Genomic DNA, 19,969 nt, shown 5'->3' on the forward strand with positions numbered 1-19,969 from the left:
ACTATCTAAATGCTGTAACAACCTAACAAAACGGACCTTAGTTTACAGACTAACTTTACTAGAATACATTAAGCTTGTGTATTACAGGTGTATTTATATTTAAAAAGTGAAATTGTGGGTGGAACTCCCCTTTAAGCTCAACCCCAGCTAACACATATTAAGCAGTTTCAGCAACTGTTTTTTTTTTTTTATAGTTTAAACCTTACTAATAAAAACTGACCACTGTGAGCACCCTTAGTCAGGCCTGAATCACACTTTTAAGTTGTGATGCCCTTTATTTTGAATGGCATCCCAATGCAAAAAAGCAACTCAGCAATAACGCATATGCATTGCAACACAACACAACACAACACAACACAGGGTATAGCACTACAGTTCCTTGTGGTGTACTCAATTGTAAAAAATGCTGCATGTATCAAGTGAAAATCATTCTACTTTAGCATAATTTGAACTATCCTTGTCACTTTTATCCGCCAATATAATTAACTAGTGGAAAACCTGCAGAAGGAGTAGGGTGACAGTGGATAGGATAAATGCTCTGCAACCTCCTTTATCAATAAGACTGCTATGCCTTAAGCTTTTCAAGAATGTGGATGTAAAACACTGTAACACAAAACAGACAAACTTGCTTTACAAGTAAATACTGTATTTATTGGCGTATAACACTCACTTTTTTACCCTGAAAATAGAGGGTAAACTGTGCCTGCGTGTTATACGCAGGGGGCTGTGGAAATATTTTTTCCTGAAACTTCCCTCTTAAAGTTAGGGTGCGTGTGATACGCCGATAAATACGGTACTTGTTTGGATTTGACAGCACCTCTTTAGTCCAAATTATTCACCACTGCAATTTTGTAGCACTGCTATTGGAAATATTTATAAGGCATACTAACGCTTACATTCAAACATAATCACATACCCTTGATAAAATAAAATATATCTCCATTGTATATCTATATCTTTGAACAGTCATTAGCACATAGAAATTACATAATAATGCACATTAAAAATGTTTTTATAGCTGGCTACCTTTGCCTCTGGTAAGATGCTCATTTGTTTTCATCAATGGCATCATTTAAAGTTGATTTCACTGAAAAGTTCTATTTATACTTTTCCATGGCATAAGGTGCTAGGATGTACAATAGGAAACATGATTGCTTCCATCAACAACTTAACAAATAAAATTGAAAATAGAGAAAAAACAGAATAACACCGTAGAAGGCAGTCATGACACTTGTATTCCCAAGTATACTCTGAAGGTATTCGGAATAGGAATATCTTTCTCAATGTGTGTTAAACAAAGCCACCACTCAAGTACTGAATATATTAACGATTATCTTTTTCTTCCTGTTTGTCTTGTATGTCTTCCATTAACTTTTCCAGTGTTCCTATACACTAAGCCAATGATGGAGCTGAAAATAAAAATAATCGAATCATGCCAAAAACATTGACACAGTAAAGCAAACATTGAGCTAATGTTATATAATAATTCAGCATTGCTTCAGTCACATTTTTACATTGTCCCTTGGCATATAATGAAATTTATACATTTAATGACACTAAAGAGAGTAAAGCCTCGTACACACGACTGGTTTTCTCTGCAAAAACCAGCAAGAAAACTGCTTCTTGCCGAGATTACCGTTCGTGTGTACGAGGCATTCAGGTTTCTCTTCAGGAAATCTGGCCAAAAACTCGACGAGAAAAAAAGAGAACCTGCTCTCTTTTTTCTTATCGAGATTCTTGACGGTCTGTTTCCAGACGAGAAACCCGAGAGTGTGTATACTTACCTGTCGCCGTGGAAACCCACGCATGCTCGAAATGACTTTGACGAATGCGCGGTAGCTTCCACGGCATAGGTGGGGTGAAGCAAGATGGTGGCGACGGCATTGAGAGCATCCTTGTCGTACGCAATGATGTCACTGCGTTCTTTCCTTTCAAGAGAACCGCGGTTCTTTTAAAACGAAAGTCTGTACACTCATGGGCGGCAAGAGTTTCTTGCCAAGAATCTCGTCAGGGAAAACGACAGGTTTTTCCTGACGAGATTCTCGGTCGTGTATACGAGGCCTGAGAACATATTTTTTAGGCTGCATTCACACCTGAGCAAAAAATGTATTTGGGTACAGCATCGCACAACTGCGCAATTGTTAGGTAAAGTAACACAGTGCTGTTTTGCAAAAAATGGCCTGGTCAGGAAGGGTGGGGGGAACCTTCTGGAGCTCAAGTGGTTGAGGCAATTTTAAAATAAAAGTTTAACATATTTTATCTGCAGCTTTTATAAATGCCTGGTAATCCAGACATAGAAGTCCTTGTATAGCTACCTCTTGTTATAGAAGGACAGCGATTTCTCCCTGTCTCCCATTTATGCTCCAGCATAGTCACCCTGTCGCATGCACTTCTAGGGGAGACTATAAGCCACCAAAATGCATTATGCAAGCATATTTCAGAAGTATTACCAGGAAGCGTAGCTACCCCTGAAGCATATGTAGACAGAAAGGGATTGATTTACTAAAGGAAAATGAGCTGTCCACTTTACAAGGGAAGTTGCACTTATCTAGGGAGTGTCCCACCAAATTTAGTAAATGTGGTGAAGATTCACGTGCAAAGAGAATAGAAAAAAAAACAGGATTTCTGCTTGCACATGATTGAACAGTGGAAGTCAGCAGAGCTTTAACTAGTTCATTAAGGTCTGGGGAAATTTACTAAGGGCAAAGTTTTGCATTTGGTAAATCAACCCCAAAGTACTTAAAGGGGTTGTAAAAGGTAAAAAAAATTCCCTTAAATAGCTTCCTTTACCTTAGTGCAGTCCTCCTTCACTTACCTCATCCTTCCATTTTGCTTTTAAATGTCCTTGTTTCTTCTGAGAAATCCTCACTTCCTGTTGTGAGCATTTCTCAGAAGAAATAAGGACATTTAAAAGCAAAATGGAAGGATGAGGTAAGTGAAGGAGGACTGCACTAAGGTAAAGGAAGCTATTTAGGGAATTTTTTTTTTTACCTTTACAACCCCTTTAAATGACAAAGAGACATGCAAAATGCTTAATGCGTTTCCTCTTAATGCAATTTGTTAGGTAAGTGGGGAGGTGTCTTTTGTCTCATCTCAGTTGTAATTTATGAACCATGATAGAGTTCAGAGCATTACAAAGGGTACACTTCATTTGCATCTATGTATCTATAAATAGTGAATGAATGTATCTACTTGATTAAAACATTATTCTCACATACAGTAGGTACCATTTTCAGACTTTATATACAAACATTTTATTTAAATAAAGACCTATAAAAAAAATGCTTGCCCTATTTGTACATACTGTACTTTTTTATTCTTGGGATTCATAACTATCTACTGTCTATTGCTTATTTAATTGTATTTATTTTTTATAAATACTTCTATCTAACAAAATGTCCTAGTGTTTGAGGTCATTGTATTTACGGTGGCTAGTGAACACACAAAACAGCATCAAATTTTTTTCTCAACATTTTTACAATGTTTCTCAATATGCTGAATGCATGCTGAGCAGCTCCCCATGTGCAATGTTATTTAGGCTATTAATTGTGACATTACAATGAAGGCAATAACAGGGTGAATGTCCTGATTAGGCATGTGGCCGGCAGTAGCCTGCTTTCTTAATTATATTGTTAGAACTATCATTAGCATGCTCCACTGGGTCATTGAATGGCAAAGTAAGTCTAATGAAAAACCAAACAAAACTATGCTTTCATTTATTCTTTCTTTTTTAACTTATCATGTGTTATATTAATTGTTGTCCTTGAAAACATTTTGTAAAATCAGTGTTATCAAAACATAAATGACCTAATTATGTGTTAAACGGAAAGCTAACGTAAACAAAAATTGACTTTGTGAAAAGACAATTTGGCAGTATAATATACAGTTCAAAAATGTGCACAAAGAAATACCATTACTGTGACCTCATGTGCAAAGTCTTCTGCCATATTAAAATCTATGTAAAAATAATTACTAGGTGTTAATAAAAAAATGACTGTCGTGAAAAAAACAGACCTTTTTACCTGTAAAAAAAAAAGACTGTAAATACTAATTCTTGCCAGTTCACCCTTTTCTCCAGAGTCCTCTAGGAAACAAACACTTCTGGAAGGGGATCCCTGCAGTTCTCACTACTTTCTCCCTCGGTTTTCGACGTCACTGTAGGACACAGTAGTGGTGAGAAGGTAGGTGAGAAGAACCAGTGAGAACTGCATGGAACCCAGATGATTGAAACTCAAACAAGTATGATACAGAAAAAAATGTATCGCTTGACAGGATGCAAACACCTTTTCTTTTCATGGAGACAGAAAAACTTGCTAACACTGTACCTTTGAAGCAGGCTTGAGGTATTAGTCTCATACTGTTAGCACATCCTTCTCAACCCATATTCCCTACACAGATTCTCCGGTGCTGCTTGGGTTATGGATAGACTTTAAAATCCAAACTTTGGAGTGTTTTTTTTTTCTAAAACACATTGCCTTTTGCTGATGCAAATGTCTATTTCCGATTGCAGTGTCAAAGAGTCAGTTCTTTGTGCTACATAATCTGCCAGGACTTTGTTTAGTAGGCTCCAGAGTGCTATGACACAGGTGTGATGCAGATAATTCTGACTGGTTTGTTCGCTTGTCAATTCCTAAAGTGTTTGTAATATGGAGTTTGGAACTATTCTAACAGGGTCCTTTTCCTAACTAGGGTCCTTTCCTGTTTGCAAGCCGGAAGAAATTGGTCTGTGTTCCTGAAAAAGACAGGCTATGTGACTTGAAATTAGATGACCTCTCACAGGCTTCCTTTTTGGAAAAGCTGTGCCCTGATCAGGAGTAAGTGTCAGACTATCTCAAGTTTTGTGAAAAGTAGTTAAAACCCATCCAGAGACTGTCAGCACTGAACAGCTGTGTTAGTAAGTAAATCGATATTTCATTTTCCATCTTTCCATTCCTTCATTTCAAGCTATAATAAAGGCTACCTAAGGAATGGACGTGCATTGCAGCAAGAAGTTAGTGAAATGATGTGAGACAGGGTATTTTCAGAAGGAGATCACACTTGACAAATCAAGGAATTTCTGAGTGGGGGATCTTTACTAGAGATATTGCAGGCAATCTATCTTCCACTTATGTAGAGGCTAAGACCTTACCCAGGTACAGAGAGAACGTGGATGTAAATTGCCAGAATTGGTAATCTCCACCCCCACCAAAAAACAGGGTTATAGATGTAACATTTATACTACATTTAAAAAAAGTTGTCAAACATCATCACATTGGTGTTTCACTGTCCATCTAGCAAGCTGTGAAGCTGAAGCCAGAATCAAATGCTATACAAGGTGGCAGAGCATAGAACAGTCAGTTGAGCTATCACTATGAAGTAAATCAAGATAATCAAGGTCTGATCTTGGTCCATTTTAGTATATCTGAAAGTTTAAATTCCATTTCCTAATCTTTCCATTTTTACTGATACACAATTTATATAAAATAAAATCTACATTATTCTTTTAAATTGAAGCTTTAAGAAAACAAGGCAATGCATACACTTAGAAGAACATTGTACTGGTGATATGATGTGCAGTAAGAGACTTACAGTAAACTGTCGTACTTCTCCACTTTCTATCAGCTCATAATCTTTTTCAGGGGTTATTGAATATGCAATTTTCTAAAATAGAAAAGTCATATATATTCATGTGAAATCTATAAATCTATAGTCATAATACAGTTTTTAGTGTAATAAATTATGTTATACACACCTTACGAAAGGATCCAGGAATTCTACAAAATTTATATATGGCATAAATGGGTACCAAGGCCATGGATGATAAGGCAACTAACCAGCCAATAACATTTGCCCATTCCGGGAATGTGTAGTTTCCATATTTTGGCGATCTATATGTAACAATACTAACAACGACCACAAACTAGAAAAAAATATATCATATTAACTATGCAGAAATATTGTTTCAGTATATCTGTAGAGATTAATTTTGTATAATATAAAAAATATAATATAAAAAAAGTAACCAATGGCAACCAATCACATTTGATACAATAACATCATCAGCACATGTAAACTATAGTTGGCTACTATGGGCTAGTGTAACATTGCTGTTTGTCTTTCTAAATCCCCTACAAATTGTGAAAACAATCATGAATTATAATCTGGAAACCCCCGTACACACGGTCGGACCTTTGTCCGACCAAGCTCACATCGGAATTCCAACGGAAGTCCATCGGAGTAAAAGAGAACACGTTCTCTATGTAAACTCCGATGGAATTCCTCGGAAAAAAGTCCGATGGGGCATACATACAGTCGGAATTTCCGATGGAAAAAGTCTGTCTGACTTTCTCCATCGGAAACTCCGATGGTGTGTATGGGGCTTTAGGGGAAAAAAATCAAAACAACATTTTCCATACACATTTTTACAGACTTAATCAAAAATTGATGTCGAATATTATATGAATATATGAATTCATTAAATAAAAACCAAAAAGATTTGTGAACAAAAATCTGTATGTATGCATATCACTTGACACATGCTGCAGAAAAGAACCACATAATCATGCAAGAAAATGATTGAGAATGTTGCTGTATTAAATGTGTTTGTATACTATATAACAGCAAAAAGCTATTAGCAAAAAGTGTGTACAGGTAATATTAGATGAAAACATTGGGATACGCTATAGGCTTTAACAAGGTGAAAGGGATGTTACATATAAAGTAAAACCATGAAGATGTGGAGCAGATGTAAATTACTTTTAGGTTCCTGGTGCCATAGCTGCCTAACTAGTTGTAGAAAATAAAAGGTTTGGGGGTCCTTTTGTTTAAACCTGTAATACCTTTGCATTATTCAAAATGCTACATTACATTTTGTCTAATTAGTTGTTTACTATTGTAACCAACTCCAGTCCATTGCATACAGCTTCCATCCCTATTATCCAGAGCACCCTCTGTCAAAGGAATTCATACTGAAACTTCTGGACTCTAAAGCCATTCTTTGTGCTTCACATAACCTTTAGCCTAAAAATGGAAACATCCATTGTCAACCTGGCCATGACATGCGTTTGCCTCCCTTTACTTCCCTTTAACTATTCTTCTGCCCTCCCTCCCTTCTGGCAATCTTTGTGACTTCCCTCTGTTCTTTTCCACTGGACAACCTATGTGCTTCAGTCCACCTCTTCCCTAAGCAACAGTTGTGTCTATTCTCTCTCTTCTTAACCTCTCTGGCGGTATGATTAATTCAGATTTTAGGTGCTGAAAACAAGGAAATTTGGCGTTTTATACTGTAGGCCTGTAATTCTTAGGAATAACTCACTTAAATCTGACCAAACAATCCAGTAGGTATCCCGGGTATGAAAAAGTTTGAAAAACAAAATTATAAATTATAATATAATAAATAATTATAAATAATTATAACAAATAATAATATAATTATAATAAAAAATATTCAATAATGTAATCAACTCAAAATCACTGAAATTTACTCAGTTGCAGAATTGTCGCTGTCATTACTTTTATTTTTTTATGACGAATTTCCCCACAAATCGCTATCGCTCAATTCTGCAAGTGATTATAATTTATTATCACTGTTTTCTAGCTGCTCTAAAACCACTTTTGACATAAAGGGACACTTTTGGTTGCTATGGACAATCTACAGTTTGCAGGCAGAAAGAACAGTTTTTATTATACAAAAGTACATGCAGGGCACTGGACAGACCACTAGGGACAAGGGGTGTGTGTATTTTTTACAGACAGTACTGTAATCTATAAGATTACAGTATACTGTATGTAATGTGTTTGTTTACTTTTTTGAATTTGGTGCCGTTCTCCGCCCCTGTGCGTCGCAGGGAATGGAGATCGACGGCACAGGGGGACACTGTGTGAATCGAGCGAGGACGCCACTCGCTCACACAGCGGGGATGCATCGCAGGATCCAGGGACAAGGTAAGTAACTTTGTCTGTGGCTGCTGCAGGGAGAGCCCGCTGAGTCTGGCTGGGGATACCGCTTTTGGTAAAGAAATCTTACCCCGAGCCAGACTCGGGAATACCGCCAGGGGGGTTAAAGGGCACAGTGGTGACAATTAAAGGGCACAGTGGTGACAATTAAAGGGCACAGTGGTGACAATTAAAGGGCACAGTGGCGACAATTGATGTGGGCACAGTGGTAACAATTGATGTGGGCACAGTGGTAACAATTGATGGCATGGCACAGTGGCTACGTTTGATGGCAATTGATGACAATTGATGGGCACAGTGGTGACAATTGATGGGCACAGTGATGACAATTGATGGCACAATGGCTGCGTTTGATGGCATGGCACAGTGGCTGCGTTTGATGGCACAGTGGCTGCGTTTGGCATGGCACAGTGGCAACAATTGATGGCACAGTGGTAAAAATGTATGGCACAGTGGCGACAATTAATGGCACAGTGGCTGCGTTTGATGGCATGGCACAGTGGTGACAATTAATGGGCACAGTGGTGACAATTGATCGCACAGTGGCTGTGTTTGATGGCATGGCACAGTGGTGACAATTGATGGGCACAGTGGCGATAAATGATGGCACAGTGGCTGCGTTACATGGCACAGTGGCATTTGAAGGCATGGCACAGTGGCGACAATTGATGGCACAGTGGCAACAATTGATGGCATGGCACAGTGGTGACAATTGATGGTATGGTACAGTGGCTGCATTTGATGGGCACAGTGGCTACATTTGATGGGCACAGTGGCTGAATTTAATGGGCACAGTGAGGCTGCAATTGTTTTTTTCTTTGTTTGCGCCCCCCCAAAAAAAATTGAGCACCAGCCGCCACTGGTTTCAGCAGTGCTTAGGGCTAGTTACAATATACCAAAGCTGTGTGTTTATCTATAGTTAACATCTTAGAAGAAAGATTATATGACCAACCCATCAATTCCACCTTCATATGTATGATTTATATAGCTAAAATGAGTTAGAGAGGTTTATTTGATAATATTTAGACCATGGCATCAAATAGTCAAATGCCATCACGTAGAAACTAAGTACAAGCTGTTGTATAATGCCTGAAGATAGAGAGTCCCCATTAAAGACAACATATATTCCAGAGTGATAGTGAGGAGGTACCACCAGTGGATCATGGGTCCTAAGTAACTGTGACAGAGGGCCACTTTAAATCACTGCAAGGAAAAATGTCAAGGAGGTTCAATAAAAGGAACAATCTGGCCTAGGGTTTTTCAACTATAATTGTGCGTTATTCAACTTACCAGGAGAAAACAGGGACTGACAAACTTCCAGCAAAGTCTCCAGTACAATCCTGGTCGTTTTCCAATCATCTCCTCTATGTCATCACTGAATCGATCTACACCTGATTGAAAGTAAAGAAAGCACATATTTTTAAAACAGAATTGTTAGTATAACTTTAAAGAAATACTTTAATCTTATGATCACTTTTCTATTCAACAACATTGGTACCAAGTCTCATTTTCACCAACAACCCTTGATGGGTGAGATAGGAAGGGCCACCACTGCTGATGTATTTTTAAAAGAAATACTAATTACCTGACTCTCATGTTGGTCTTATTGCCACAGTATTTTCTGGATCACTGACCCAAAACATACACTATATGCAGATCTGTGCAGACTTTACATTGATTTCAAATATGCTTTCCTGCACTGTTTCCTCAAGGTACACAGAAGAAGTAATGCCTAGAAGTGACAAATGATAATCAAAGCAGTTGTAACCCTAAAAAAATGTTTTTTAAAATGTATCCTGTTCCTTTAAAGCATGAATAACGGCACAGTGCTTGTGCTATGTAATTTGACCCTTTGTATCATCCTAAATACTTGGATGATCCTGCCTGGTGCTGCCCCTCCCCTTTGTAAACTGACCATGTTTATCATGGCTGCTTAGCCCTGACACTGTGGTCAGTTTACGTGCCTCCGTCATCCCTCTGTCTCTCCTTGCTCCCTCTCTCCCCCTCCCTCTCTGCCTGTCAGCTAGTGACAGTGCTGATGTGCTCCACCCCCCCCCTCCTGCTGCTAAACTAATTGTGTGTTATTCCTACAATCCACTGTCTCCACTGTCTTACATTAAATGATGTGCCCAGTGTATGTGTTTTTTTTAAATATCTATCTCTATCTATATCTATTACATAGTGCGCTCATGTGACCTCCTGCCGCTCACCTCCTCTCCTCCTCCTGGCTGATGTCAGTTGGGGTTTCTCAGCCCCTCCCGCTGTAGTTATCAGATTGGGAAGGGAGAGTGGAGGTCAGTCACGTGAGCGCCGAGTAGGACATATTTTCAAAACAGCACATATACTGGGACACAGAATTTAATGTAACATGGGGATTGTAGGAATAACATACAGTGGCTTTACAACCACTTTAACAGAACTAAGTAGGTGGGAATCTACTGCAGGAACAGCCCTGAATCTGAGAGTAAAGAATATTGGAAACAATGGAAAGCATTACATTCTCCAATGCAGAGGAATAGAGTATTTTAGACAAAATTATTTTGCTGTGAAATTTCAGATTTTCTATTGTCAAAACGTGGATGAAATTACTTTGTTAAGAAAGCTTTACAATTACCATTGCAGTACTGATTGACTGCTGTCAGTGGCATAGTAAAACATCAAGCCATGGCCCCGACACCTTCTGCAAAGTCATGTAATCACCATATCAGAGCTGACATGGTGATCACAATTTTTTTTCTAAGCAAACTTCACCTAAGCAGTCCACATGGTGGCAAATTTAAAACAACACTTTGGCAAATGGAAATTCAGTCATTGACATGGTGATCATATGGTTTTGATAATAAATGTCAGTGATAGCTGCCACTGAATTTCTTACCAAGTTTACTCGATGTCCACCCAGAAGGGAATACTTATCTTAAAGAAGATGACAGTTAAAAATAATAACAATTTAAGAAATTAAATAAAAAACATTGCTTTAGATTTGTTTGTTCCTCAATATCTACTATCATGTACCCAATTATTGAGGGGAGAATTCTGGCACATGGGCAGGTCAGGAATCAAGTTGAAAGGGGCTTACACAGCCCTCAGGAGCCATTTAAAGCACAACTGACTCGCATTCCTTAGCACTACTAAACCCAATTATTTAATAATCAGTAGGAAGTTGTGAAATTTTGTTACATCTTAGTAAATGACTACTTGGCTGTATACTTTATATATTTAAATGGATATAAATTAGTTAGCATACCCTGAGCATATACACCCATAAAACTTACACAGGGCATGCATAACACATCCTGTCCCTCTGCACCTGTTGCTGCTCCCTATCCCTGCCATTCTTGCCAATTAATGTCTGTCAAAGGCCAGGACGTGCTGTTATGAATAACTGAACCTTTAGACATTTTTTGTAAACTGTTTAGAAACAATAATCAGAAACAAAGTGTTACATTTTTGTTACATTGTATTTATATGCTTTATTCATATGCAAATAAATAAATGGTGTTTGGTCTGAATATTATGTCAGTTTTTTAACCCCTCGTTAACTCTTGGTTACCCTAATCACCTCTAGTTAACCCCACCCTCTTCTTCGACTATTAATCATTATTTTTCTGCTAACTTTGTCTATTTTAATTTTTCAACCACTTCCCTACCGCTGAAGTGATGTTTGCATTACCTGCAATGTTGATAAAAGCTGGTATTGATTAAACCACTTTTTTTTTTTTTATTCAGTTTTTACTTGTAAAGAGTCTCGGAAAACTGAAAAAAGCCTTTGTTTCACTATTAAACAATTTTGTAATGCTTTATACCAGAAAATACATTTTAATGTCATTATACACAGGACAAATTGTAAAATAAAATGTATACTTTTTATTTACAGTGGTACTATTTTCTTTTAAAACACTGATCAAAGTAGGAGAAAGTGTTATTTTTTTAGTTTGTAGTCTTTTTTTTTTTTTTTTTTAATTGTCTATAAATTGCATAGAAAAAAAAAAAAAAACAATATATGTATTACTTTGTTATTGTAGGTAATGGCAAAGTTATCTCCAAATACACAAACCAAAGGTAGAAAAGTAAACATGAGAGGTAAATACATCAAATTAAAGGTGGAAACATTTCTGAAATGATTTATCTTTGTCTAATTTTTTTTACATCACAGAAACCTGACATTTTAACAGGGGTGTGTAGACTTTTTATATCCAACTGGATATGAATGAGTCTCTAGTTAAATAAACAATATACCTGTCTTTTAATTCCTACAGGTAATAAAGCTGTAACGTTGTATGTCTTGCAGCATCCCATACTGGGAATCAAGCATTGTCACATCCATCCATACCACTTACAATGAATGCCTTGTATTAATGTAGGTACAATAGCATCCCTGGGACAGAAGAGATGAATACATCTTGTACTAAATATAAAACACATTTAAAAAGTTGGTTTACGTTTTTTGTACACAGAACTTTATTTTGCCTGCTGCTTTCTAACATATATTTGTATTTTGAAAATATTATTCTAAACAACAACATTTACCTAAAAAAAGGTACAACAGAGTGTGCTGTCAATACTTGTATTTCTTACCATAAAACCAAGCAATTCCAATAGCTTCAAAGAGAACCCCAAAAAGAATTGATGTACCTGCAGCAAAATGGTCAAGTAGTGTAAAAACATAGATTCCTCCCTAGAAAATAATACAAAAAAAGAAGAAAAAAATGAGGGTTGATATTTTAATGGGCAGCATAAAACACGTGCGTCAAACATGGAAAACCAAATCCAAAGTTGAACAAAAGTTTTAGATGTTTTCTTTGGTGATTTATGCTGTCTCGCTCTCTAGAACATTAGTAAGGGAACGAATTACCAGGGGTTAGGTTATCTAGATATCTCTCATGGTTTACTTTGTCAAGTGGAATGGTCATCATTGGCTAAACCTATTCCGAACTTGTATGGTATAATTACCTCTCCAAATATTTGGGTGCAGATTTATTTTCCTTCTAGTGAAAAATACCTGCCTTAAGCTTAAATTGGTACTAATAAAAATGACATATATGATACAGTCTGTCACTAGCATTAACAAATCAGTCTTGTTTCCCCCCCTGTAACTTAGTTTTTAACCTGTTGATCCTGCTGTTTTTTTTTCAACTCCTTTTACCACGCCAAGCTGTGCAACAAATGGTTGAGACAAACACTAATAGGGGTGTTTACAAAGGTCAGCTCCTTTTCCATGAGTTACAACCTGTATTCAAAAAGGAAACACAACTTTTGCCCTGTACACATGATCAGTCCGCTGGGAATACCGAGGGGAAAGCCGAGAACCTGCTCGGCAGCTTTTTGCCCCTACACAGACAGTTTTCCCAGCCAACAGCTGTCATGGCAGTTTTCCCGATGGGAAAACTGGTCTCGTGTACGAGGCATATTACTGTAAGTGCTTAAACAGTGTTATTTGGAATTAGGCTTTAATTTGCTATTCACTTATGTATAGCTCATTTCGTTCTACAAGTCCATCTAATACTACCCTCTCCAAACAGTGTTGCTGTGCAAGGGTGACACCATTGCTCCCCCATACTGTAGATAGAGGAGCCACCCTAAGACAAGAAGTGTGTTACTGGCTGGATCAACAGGCCAAGATAAGGGGTAAAAAAAGTATAAAAAAAAAGAAACCACATTTAAGCATTGGCAAGCTGTGATATATTAAATTCCGATCGTCTGTGTGGAACTTCGACGGAGAAAAAAAACATGCATGCTCAGAATCAAGTCAACGCATGCTCGGAAGCATTGAACTTAATTTTTCTAGGCTCGTCGTAGTGTTTTACGTCACCGTGTTTTGGATGGTCGGAATTTGGTCTGACAGTGTGTATGCAAGACAGCTTGAACGTAATTCCGACGAATTCCTATCATGTGTATGGGGCATAACTCATATAGAGCTTCTCCGAAATAGTGTTTTATTCTCATTATTATGAATGTGTACAGTGTTTTGGGGGAAGAAGCTGGTGGTGGAGAAAGGAGTGACAGCTGATGGTGGAGGAGTGGGGGGTGGGAGTTGATGGAGGCTAATGAAGTTGGGAGGTAGCAAATTGGAATAAAAGCCTAACTCCAGGCAGTTACGAAAAGTTATGATATGACCAAACATATCAGCGGGGACAAGAGTGTAGTAAAGGGGACCATATAGCGTCTTTAAAGCGGGGATTCACCCTAAAAACTAATTTCTAACATTAGACCAAGCATACTAAGGACATTTACTTTCGGCAGGTCATATATTTTTTTTCTCCGTACATACCTTTATATTCAGATTTTGTCCAGGGCTTCCGCGTTCTGATGACTGCGGGACTGGGCGTTCCTATCCCTGCCTCAGGGTTCCGATGACTGCGGGACTGGGCGTTCCTATCCTTCGGTTAGATGATTGACGGCTTGTGAAACAGGTCCCCTGTCGCACAACGCGCGTCACCAGATTTCCGGAAATAGCCGAGCTGCGAGTCGGCACTATACGGCGCCTGCGCCCGCCGTGTAGAGCTGACTGCGCAGGCGCCATATAGTGCCGACTCGCAGCTCGGCGATTTCCGGAAATCTGGTGACGCGCGTTGTGCGACAGGGGACCTGTTTCACAAGCCGTCAATCATCTAACCGAAGGATAGGAAAGCCCAGTCCCGCAGTCATCGGAACCCGGAAGCCCTGGACAAAATCAGAATATAAAGGTATGTACGGAGAAAAAAAAAATGACCTGCCGAAACTAAATGTCCTTAGTATGCTTAGTATGCTAGATGTAATGTTAAAAAAAAAATTGGGGGTGAACCCCCGCTTTAAGGAAGGAGAGAGAATATAGCAGATCATAGACAGTGAGAAAGTAGCCATCTTTGGGTGCATATCATGGCTGAGAAGATGGAAATTAGAAGCAGCATGTGTTGATTGTCGACAGAGGGGGAGGAGGAGGCAAGAGAATAATTGCCAAAATAAGCCCTTTGGGTGCATAAAGTTATGCAGGGACTCCAGTTCCTGTCCTCAGTGGGCAAACACAACACACTTATGTGAAATTGAGGCACAGTTTTCTGCACCATCCAGCACATAATTTTATATGGGTTGTGGCTGAGGGACAAGGAGCAGAGCTTAGTGCTAGCTGTACCCCATTATATTTTACTTGTAGTAAGAAGTTTGTTTCCCATGTGACATCCAGGAGCTGCCCACAAGCAGATGTGCAGTGGCATAAGGCACGTCATACATGTACTTGTGCATGCAGAATCATCATGTACTGAACGTTTGGTTCAGAAGACTCAGAACCATTATAGGTCAAATGAAAGATGAGAGCAGTTATAGTGGATATTAAGAGAGCAAGGGTCCTAAAAAACTGGACTAAATTCCACAGTAAAAGTTTTCAATAGGACATGTCTGCATGGCACAAGTAGTTACTGGGCAAAGAGCCCATTGCTTAAAGGTTCTGTTACAGACGATGACTAATGTTTTAGATGACATGAGCTATGATACCCTGAGAAATTGATATAAGTCACTTAGCCCGGGTTCACACTGCCCACAACTTCAAAGTCAGACCCCAGCGTGACTTCGGCACGACTTGCATGTGACTTTTTTAACAGAGTCGGACCAAAATTAGTGCAGGAACCTTTGTCTAAGCAATTCAAGTCGCACATATTGGAACGGTTCCATTGCAAAGAATGGGATCGGACTTCTGATGGGACAAGTGCTCCAAAGTCAGAGTGATTGTCGCATCAGTTTGAAACGGACCTTAAAATGGGAATTTCATGGTATTTGCAATGTAGGTGGGCTGACTTTTATATACCCTTGGATGTGCATTGAATAAATATTATTCTGAACCCCGAGACTGTTATTTATGACAATCACTTCCATTTCAATACACTTAGGAGAAGGGCGAGAGCAGGCAGATAAGAAAAACAAAATAGCTATGGTGAACATAGGAAAGCAGGGTATCACAGACATCCAAACAGTAAGCAGGCATGCAGGAGATGATGGCCAAAGTTGAGAGACCACACTGAAATGGAGTGTAATACTAAGGATGAAAATGTGGGGGGAAGTAGGGAAGAGGAGAGCAGAGAGAAAGTTGGTGCATGCTTCCTGAAGCTATGGAGCAGAATATGTGCATAAATCACCCAGTACTCCTGACAGGAAAGATAACCACTTCTCTTTATATTATACCGGATGACTAAATTGCCCATAAAGCTCACGATATGCCAAGGTAAAAATGATTTCTCAGTTTAACTGACAAAGTTATATATCAAAACTTTTACTGTTAATGTGCTTTACAGCTTTAACTTAAAGCTGAACTATGGGTAAAATCACTTACCTTTGCAGTGGGGCTTTCCCGGCCCACAGTCCAGAACCCTGAGGGCCTGACCACAACCCAAAGTGTCAGAGAAAAAATGAGGATACTGGCTGCCAGGGGGCAAGGGATGTGGCAAGTAAAACTGTCTAGACCGAAGTGGCCAACATGATTTTATCCAGATTTCAGCTTTAAGATAAGCCCAGAATTACAACTAGCTACATTTACATTGGGCAAGAGGTAGCTTTATCAGTGTTGTTAATATATTTTGTCTTATTTTTAAGTATTTTTTGGAAAAAACAAATAGGACAAACTGCATACGCAAGTTTAGAGTATGTTACACTGAAATGTACAATTAATACTTAATATTAATATGTAAAATGCATCAATGTGTATCAAAGTACAGAAACATTTAAATACATTTTAACCACGCAAATGTTTTTTTTTTAACAGAAAAAAACACGCAAATGTTAATACCTTATTTGCTAAACCAAGAAAATAAGTGGAGGATTCTTTACTGATGGGGACCCAAAGCGCATATACTGTCACATATACTGAGTGCTTGGGCCTCAGCTAGCTATATAATTTCACAAGTTTTTTTTACATGTTTTGAGGGAAAGCAAAGTATATTCCAGTGGTCTCTTTTTTACTGATAGTTAGAAAATAAAACAAAATAACTTATTAAACCATATAAGCCAGTGTTTCTTGATTCCAGTCCTCAACGCGGCTCAACAGGTCATGTTTTCAGGATTGCCCTCTAACGCAGTGAAACTGATCAATTCACCTGTGCAAAATAATAGAAAACCTGAAAACATGACCTATTGGGGCACCTTGAGGACTGGAGTTGAGAAACATTACTAAAGGCAATACCTCCGGTTTTTCATAAATTAGTTCCACATCCTGTATTGTATAGCCTCTAACAATGTTGTTGATTGTTTTTTACTCTATTACATCAGTAGAAATGATAAAAACAACACCTATAAAAACATGTCTAATCATTGTTACACTTTTTTCAATTTAGTTATATTGCAGCCTGATACTACAGTTTAAATTAATTTTTTTTCTCATTAATCTACACTCTGTATCATACATTTCTGGCAAGTGCCAGGAATGTAACTGTCACATTGGTTGTGCTATCTACCAAACTGTCAAACCTTCCAATTGCTGGTGTTATTACTGATCACATGTGCAGCTTCATGGCAAATAAAAATTAAACATAGGCCAAGATGGCAGCTTCTATGTCTGAAAACGATAGGAGGATTTACTTCTACTTTAATGACAAAATGAAAACAGAATTTTAGAAATGTTTGCAAATGTATGAAAAAAGAAAAACTGAAATACTGGCATAAGTATACTTGCTCTATAAAAGGACTCACAGTTGTTTTTTTTTTTTTTTTAATTTTCCTTTTTATTTCGTTTCTTTTCCAAGAAAACAAAAAGCAAGAAAGTGATACAGGAAACATAAGAAGAGGACTAAGCATAGTCCTATACATCAACATATGTATGGAAATTATATTTATTCTCTCTCTTCAACTCTATTTACTATTCATAATATCTGTATCACTACTAGTTTCAATCCATTCCTCTATAATAGACCAAATACTTTCTACTTCTAAACTAAATTTCAGACTACCCGAGTATTCCATCTCCCACTAAATATCCATTTATTCTTTATCTAAAGTACTAATTCCCTCCTTATTCCCGCAGCACTTCCTTCCTCATTTTATCCCCCCTTTCCCTCCCCCCTTATCCCTACCTCTAGACCCCCTTCTTCCCCCATTCCCCTCCTCCAGCCGTCTATCCTCAGGCCGGAGAGAAGAATTAGGAGAAGAGAAGAAAAAAAAAAAAAAAAAAAAATTCTTAATAAGACAATACAATACACCCCTCCCCTCCTCCGCTGTCCCCCAACCGTGCTCAAAATGTTCTCTCTCCTGTTTTCCTTCTTTCTTCCATCTACTACCCTTTATCTTGTTCTCCTATTAGCTTTTTACCTTCCTCCGACTGTAAAAATAATTCCCAAGGTGCCCATATCATTTTAATTTGCTCTTTATTATCTATTGTTTTTGGGAGGAGTTTCTCCATTATCCCTATTTTCCTTACTTTTTTCAGCCACATAGATATTGGAGGTGCCTCGGGGTCTTTCCATTTTGTTGCAATGCAACTTTTCGCCGCATTTATCAAATGACACATCATTGATCCCTTATATCTCACCGGATATATTTCAGCATGATGTAGTAGAAAAAACGATGGGTCAACTGGAATATGATATTCCGTAAATACTTGTGTGATTCTCCGTACTGTTTCCCAGAATTGTTGTATTATTGGACATCCCCAAAATGTATGTAGCATTGTCCCTTTCTCCCCACAGCCTCTCCAACATCTATCTGACATTTCAGGAAAAAATGTGTTTAAACGCGCTGGCGTATAGTACCATCTTGTTAATATTTTATAATTTAATTCTTGTATTTTCGTGCATCTTGAAGAGTTTAATGCTAAATTTATAATATTTTGGCTTTGTATTGGGGAAAAAACTTGGCCTAAATCTCTCTCCCATTTTACTAGGCTCGACATTCTAAAGTCTTCTGGTGGTGCAGTCAATAATATATACATTTTAGAGACCATATGGGCTAGTGGTTCCTTTCCTCCACAGTACTCCTCAAACTTTGTGAGTGCCCGTTTATACTTTTCTGCACCATCCAGAGTCTCCAGAAAGTGTCGTACCTGTCGCGCTTGCCATATCGGTATCTCACCACTCCCTCCCCTTTGTGCTATTTCTCCTATTGTCATCCACCCCTTTCACCCAGAAAGTGGGAGGCTTGAAATCTACCCTTTTCTTTTAATTTCTTGAGTATATGGGATTCCAAACCAGGCTGGAATTCTGGATTTCCTATTATTGGGTAGAGGGGGGAATTATTAGTTGAGAAATTCGGATTATGACATATTTTATTTCCAGTCCATAAAGTTGGTCCTATCGTTGGGTGCGTTTTAACTGTAAGGGGTAACGCAGAATAGCACCATATTGCCCTATCTAACGGTACAGGGCACATTTGTTGCTCTATAGTGATCCACAATTTATAATCCCCATGTCTACTCCAATCTGCTATCCTTCCCAACTGGACTGCGTGATAGTACTTTAACATATCCGGTGCTGATATCCCTCCCACCTTCTTGGGTAGGATCAATAATTTCCTACCGATCCTGGGCCTTTTACTCCCCCATATAAATTTTGTAAATAAGGCCCGAATTTGATTGAAGTACGACATGGGGATCTGAATTGGTAGAGCTTGAAAAAGATATAAAAACTTTGGCACTACACTCATTTTCAAAATATTAGATCTCCCAAACCAAGAGTGCATCCCTCTACTCCATCCATCTAACATTGTTCTGATTGTACCCAATAATGGTTTAAAATTTAGTTCAAAAGTATCCTTTAAATCTGGTGGCATTTGAGTGCCCAAATAATTCAATGCCCTCGTCGTCCACTTAAACTTAAAACTAAATTCCAAACCATTCTTAATCGACCCTGGCAGAGCGACCCCCATTGCTTCAGATTTATTATAATTTATTTTAAAGTTTGACATCCTCCCGTAGAGTTCTACTTCTTTCATTAAATTTGGAAGGGATATCTGTGGTTTTGTTAGGGAGAAGAGCATGTCATCTGTGTAAGCCGATACTTTATATTCCCTCCCTCCCAATTGAATACCCACTATATCTCTGTTCTGTCGAATCTTGTTTAATAATGGTTCTAATGTCAATGCA

At 38.2% G+C, this 19,969-nt stretch overlaps 1 protein-coding gene across 1 annotated transcript in view; it reads right to left on the reverse strand.

Moving 5' to 3' along the window:
- Nucleotides 1-727: 727 nt before the first annotated feature.
- The window catches only part of SLC6A3 (solute carrier family 6 member 3), an 87,224-nt gene continuing 67,982 nt past the window's right edge, over nucleotides 728-19,969 (reverse strand). Inside the window, exons 10-14 of the mRNA XM_040353528.1 lie at nucleotides 12,511-12,610; nucleotides 9,226-9,326; nucleotides 5,732-5,899; nucleotides 5,569-5,640; nucleotides 728-1,409 (exon numbers count right to left, since the gene is read on the reverse strand). Of these exons, the coding sequence (XP_040209462.1) occupies nucleotides 1,386-1,409; nucleotides 5,569-5,640; nucleotides 5,732-5,899; nucleotides 9,226-9,326; nucleotides 12,511-12,610 (465 nt within the window). The 3' untranslated portion in view covers nucleotides 728-1,385. The remainder of the gene's footprint in view (nucleotides 1,410-5,568; nucleotides 5,641-5,731; nucleotides 5,900-9,225; nucleotides 9,327-12,510; nucleotides 12,611-19,969) is intronic.

The sequence above is a fragment of the Rana temporaria genome, chromosome 5 (genome assembly GCF_905171775.1).
Source record: "Rana temporaria chromosome 5, aRanTem1.1, whole genome shotgun sequence".
In the NCBI taxonomy this organism is placed as follows: Eukaryota; Metazoa; Chordata; class Amphibia; order Anura; family Ranidae; genus Rana; species Rana temporaria.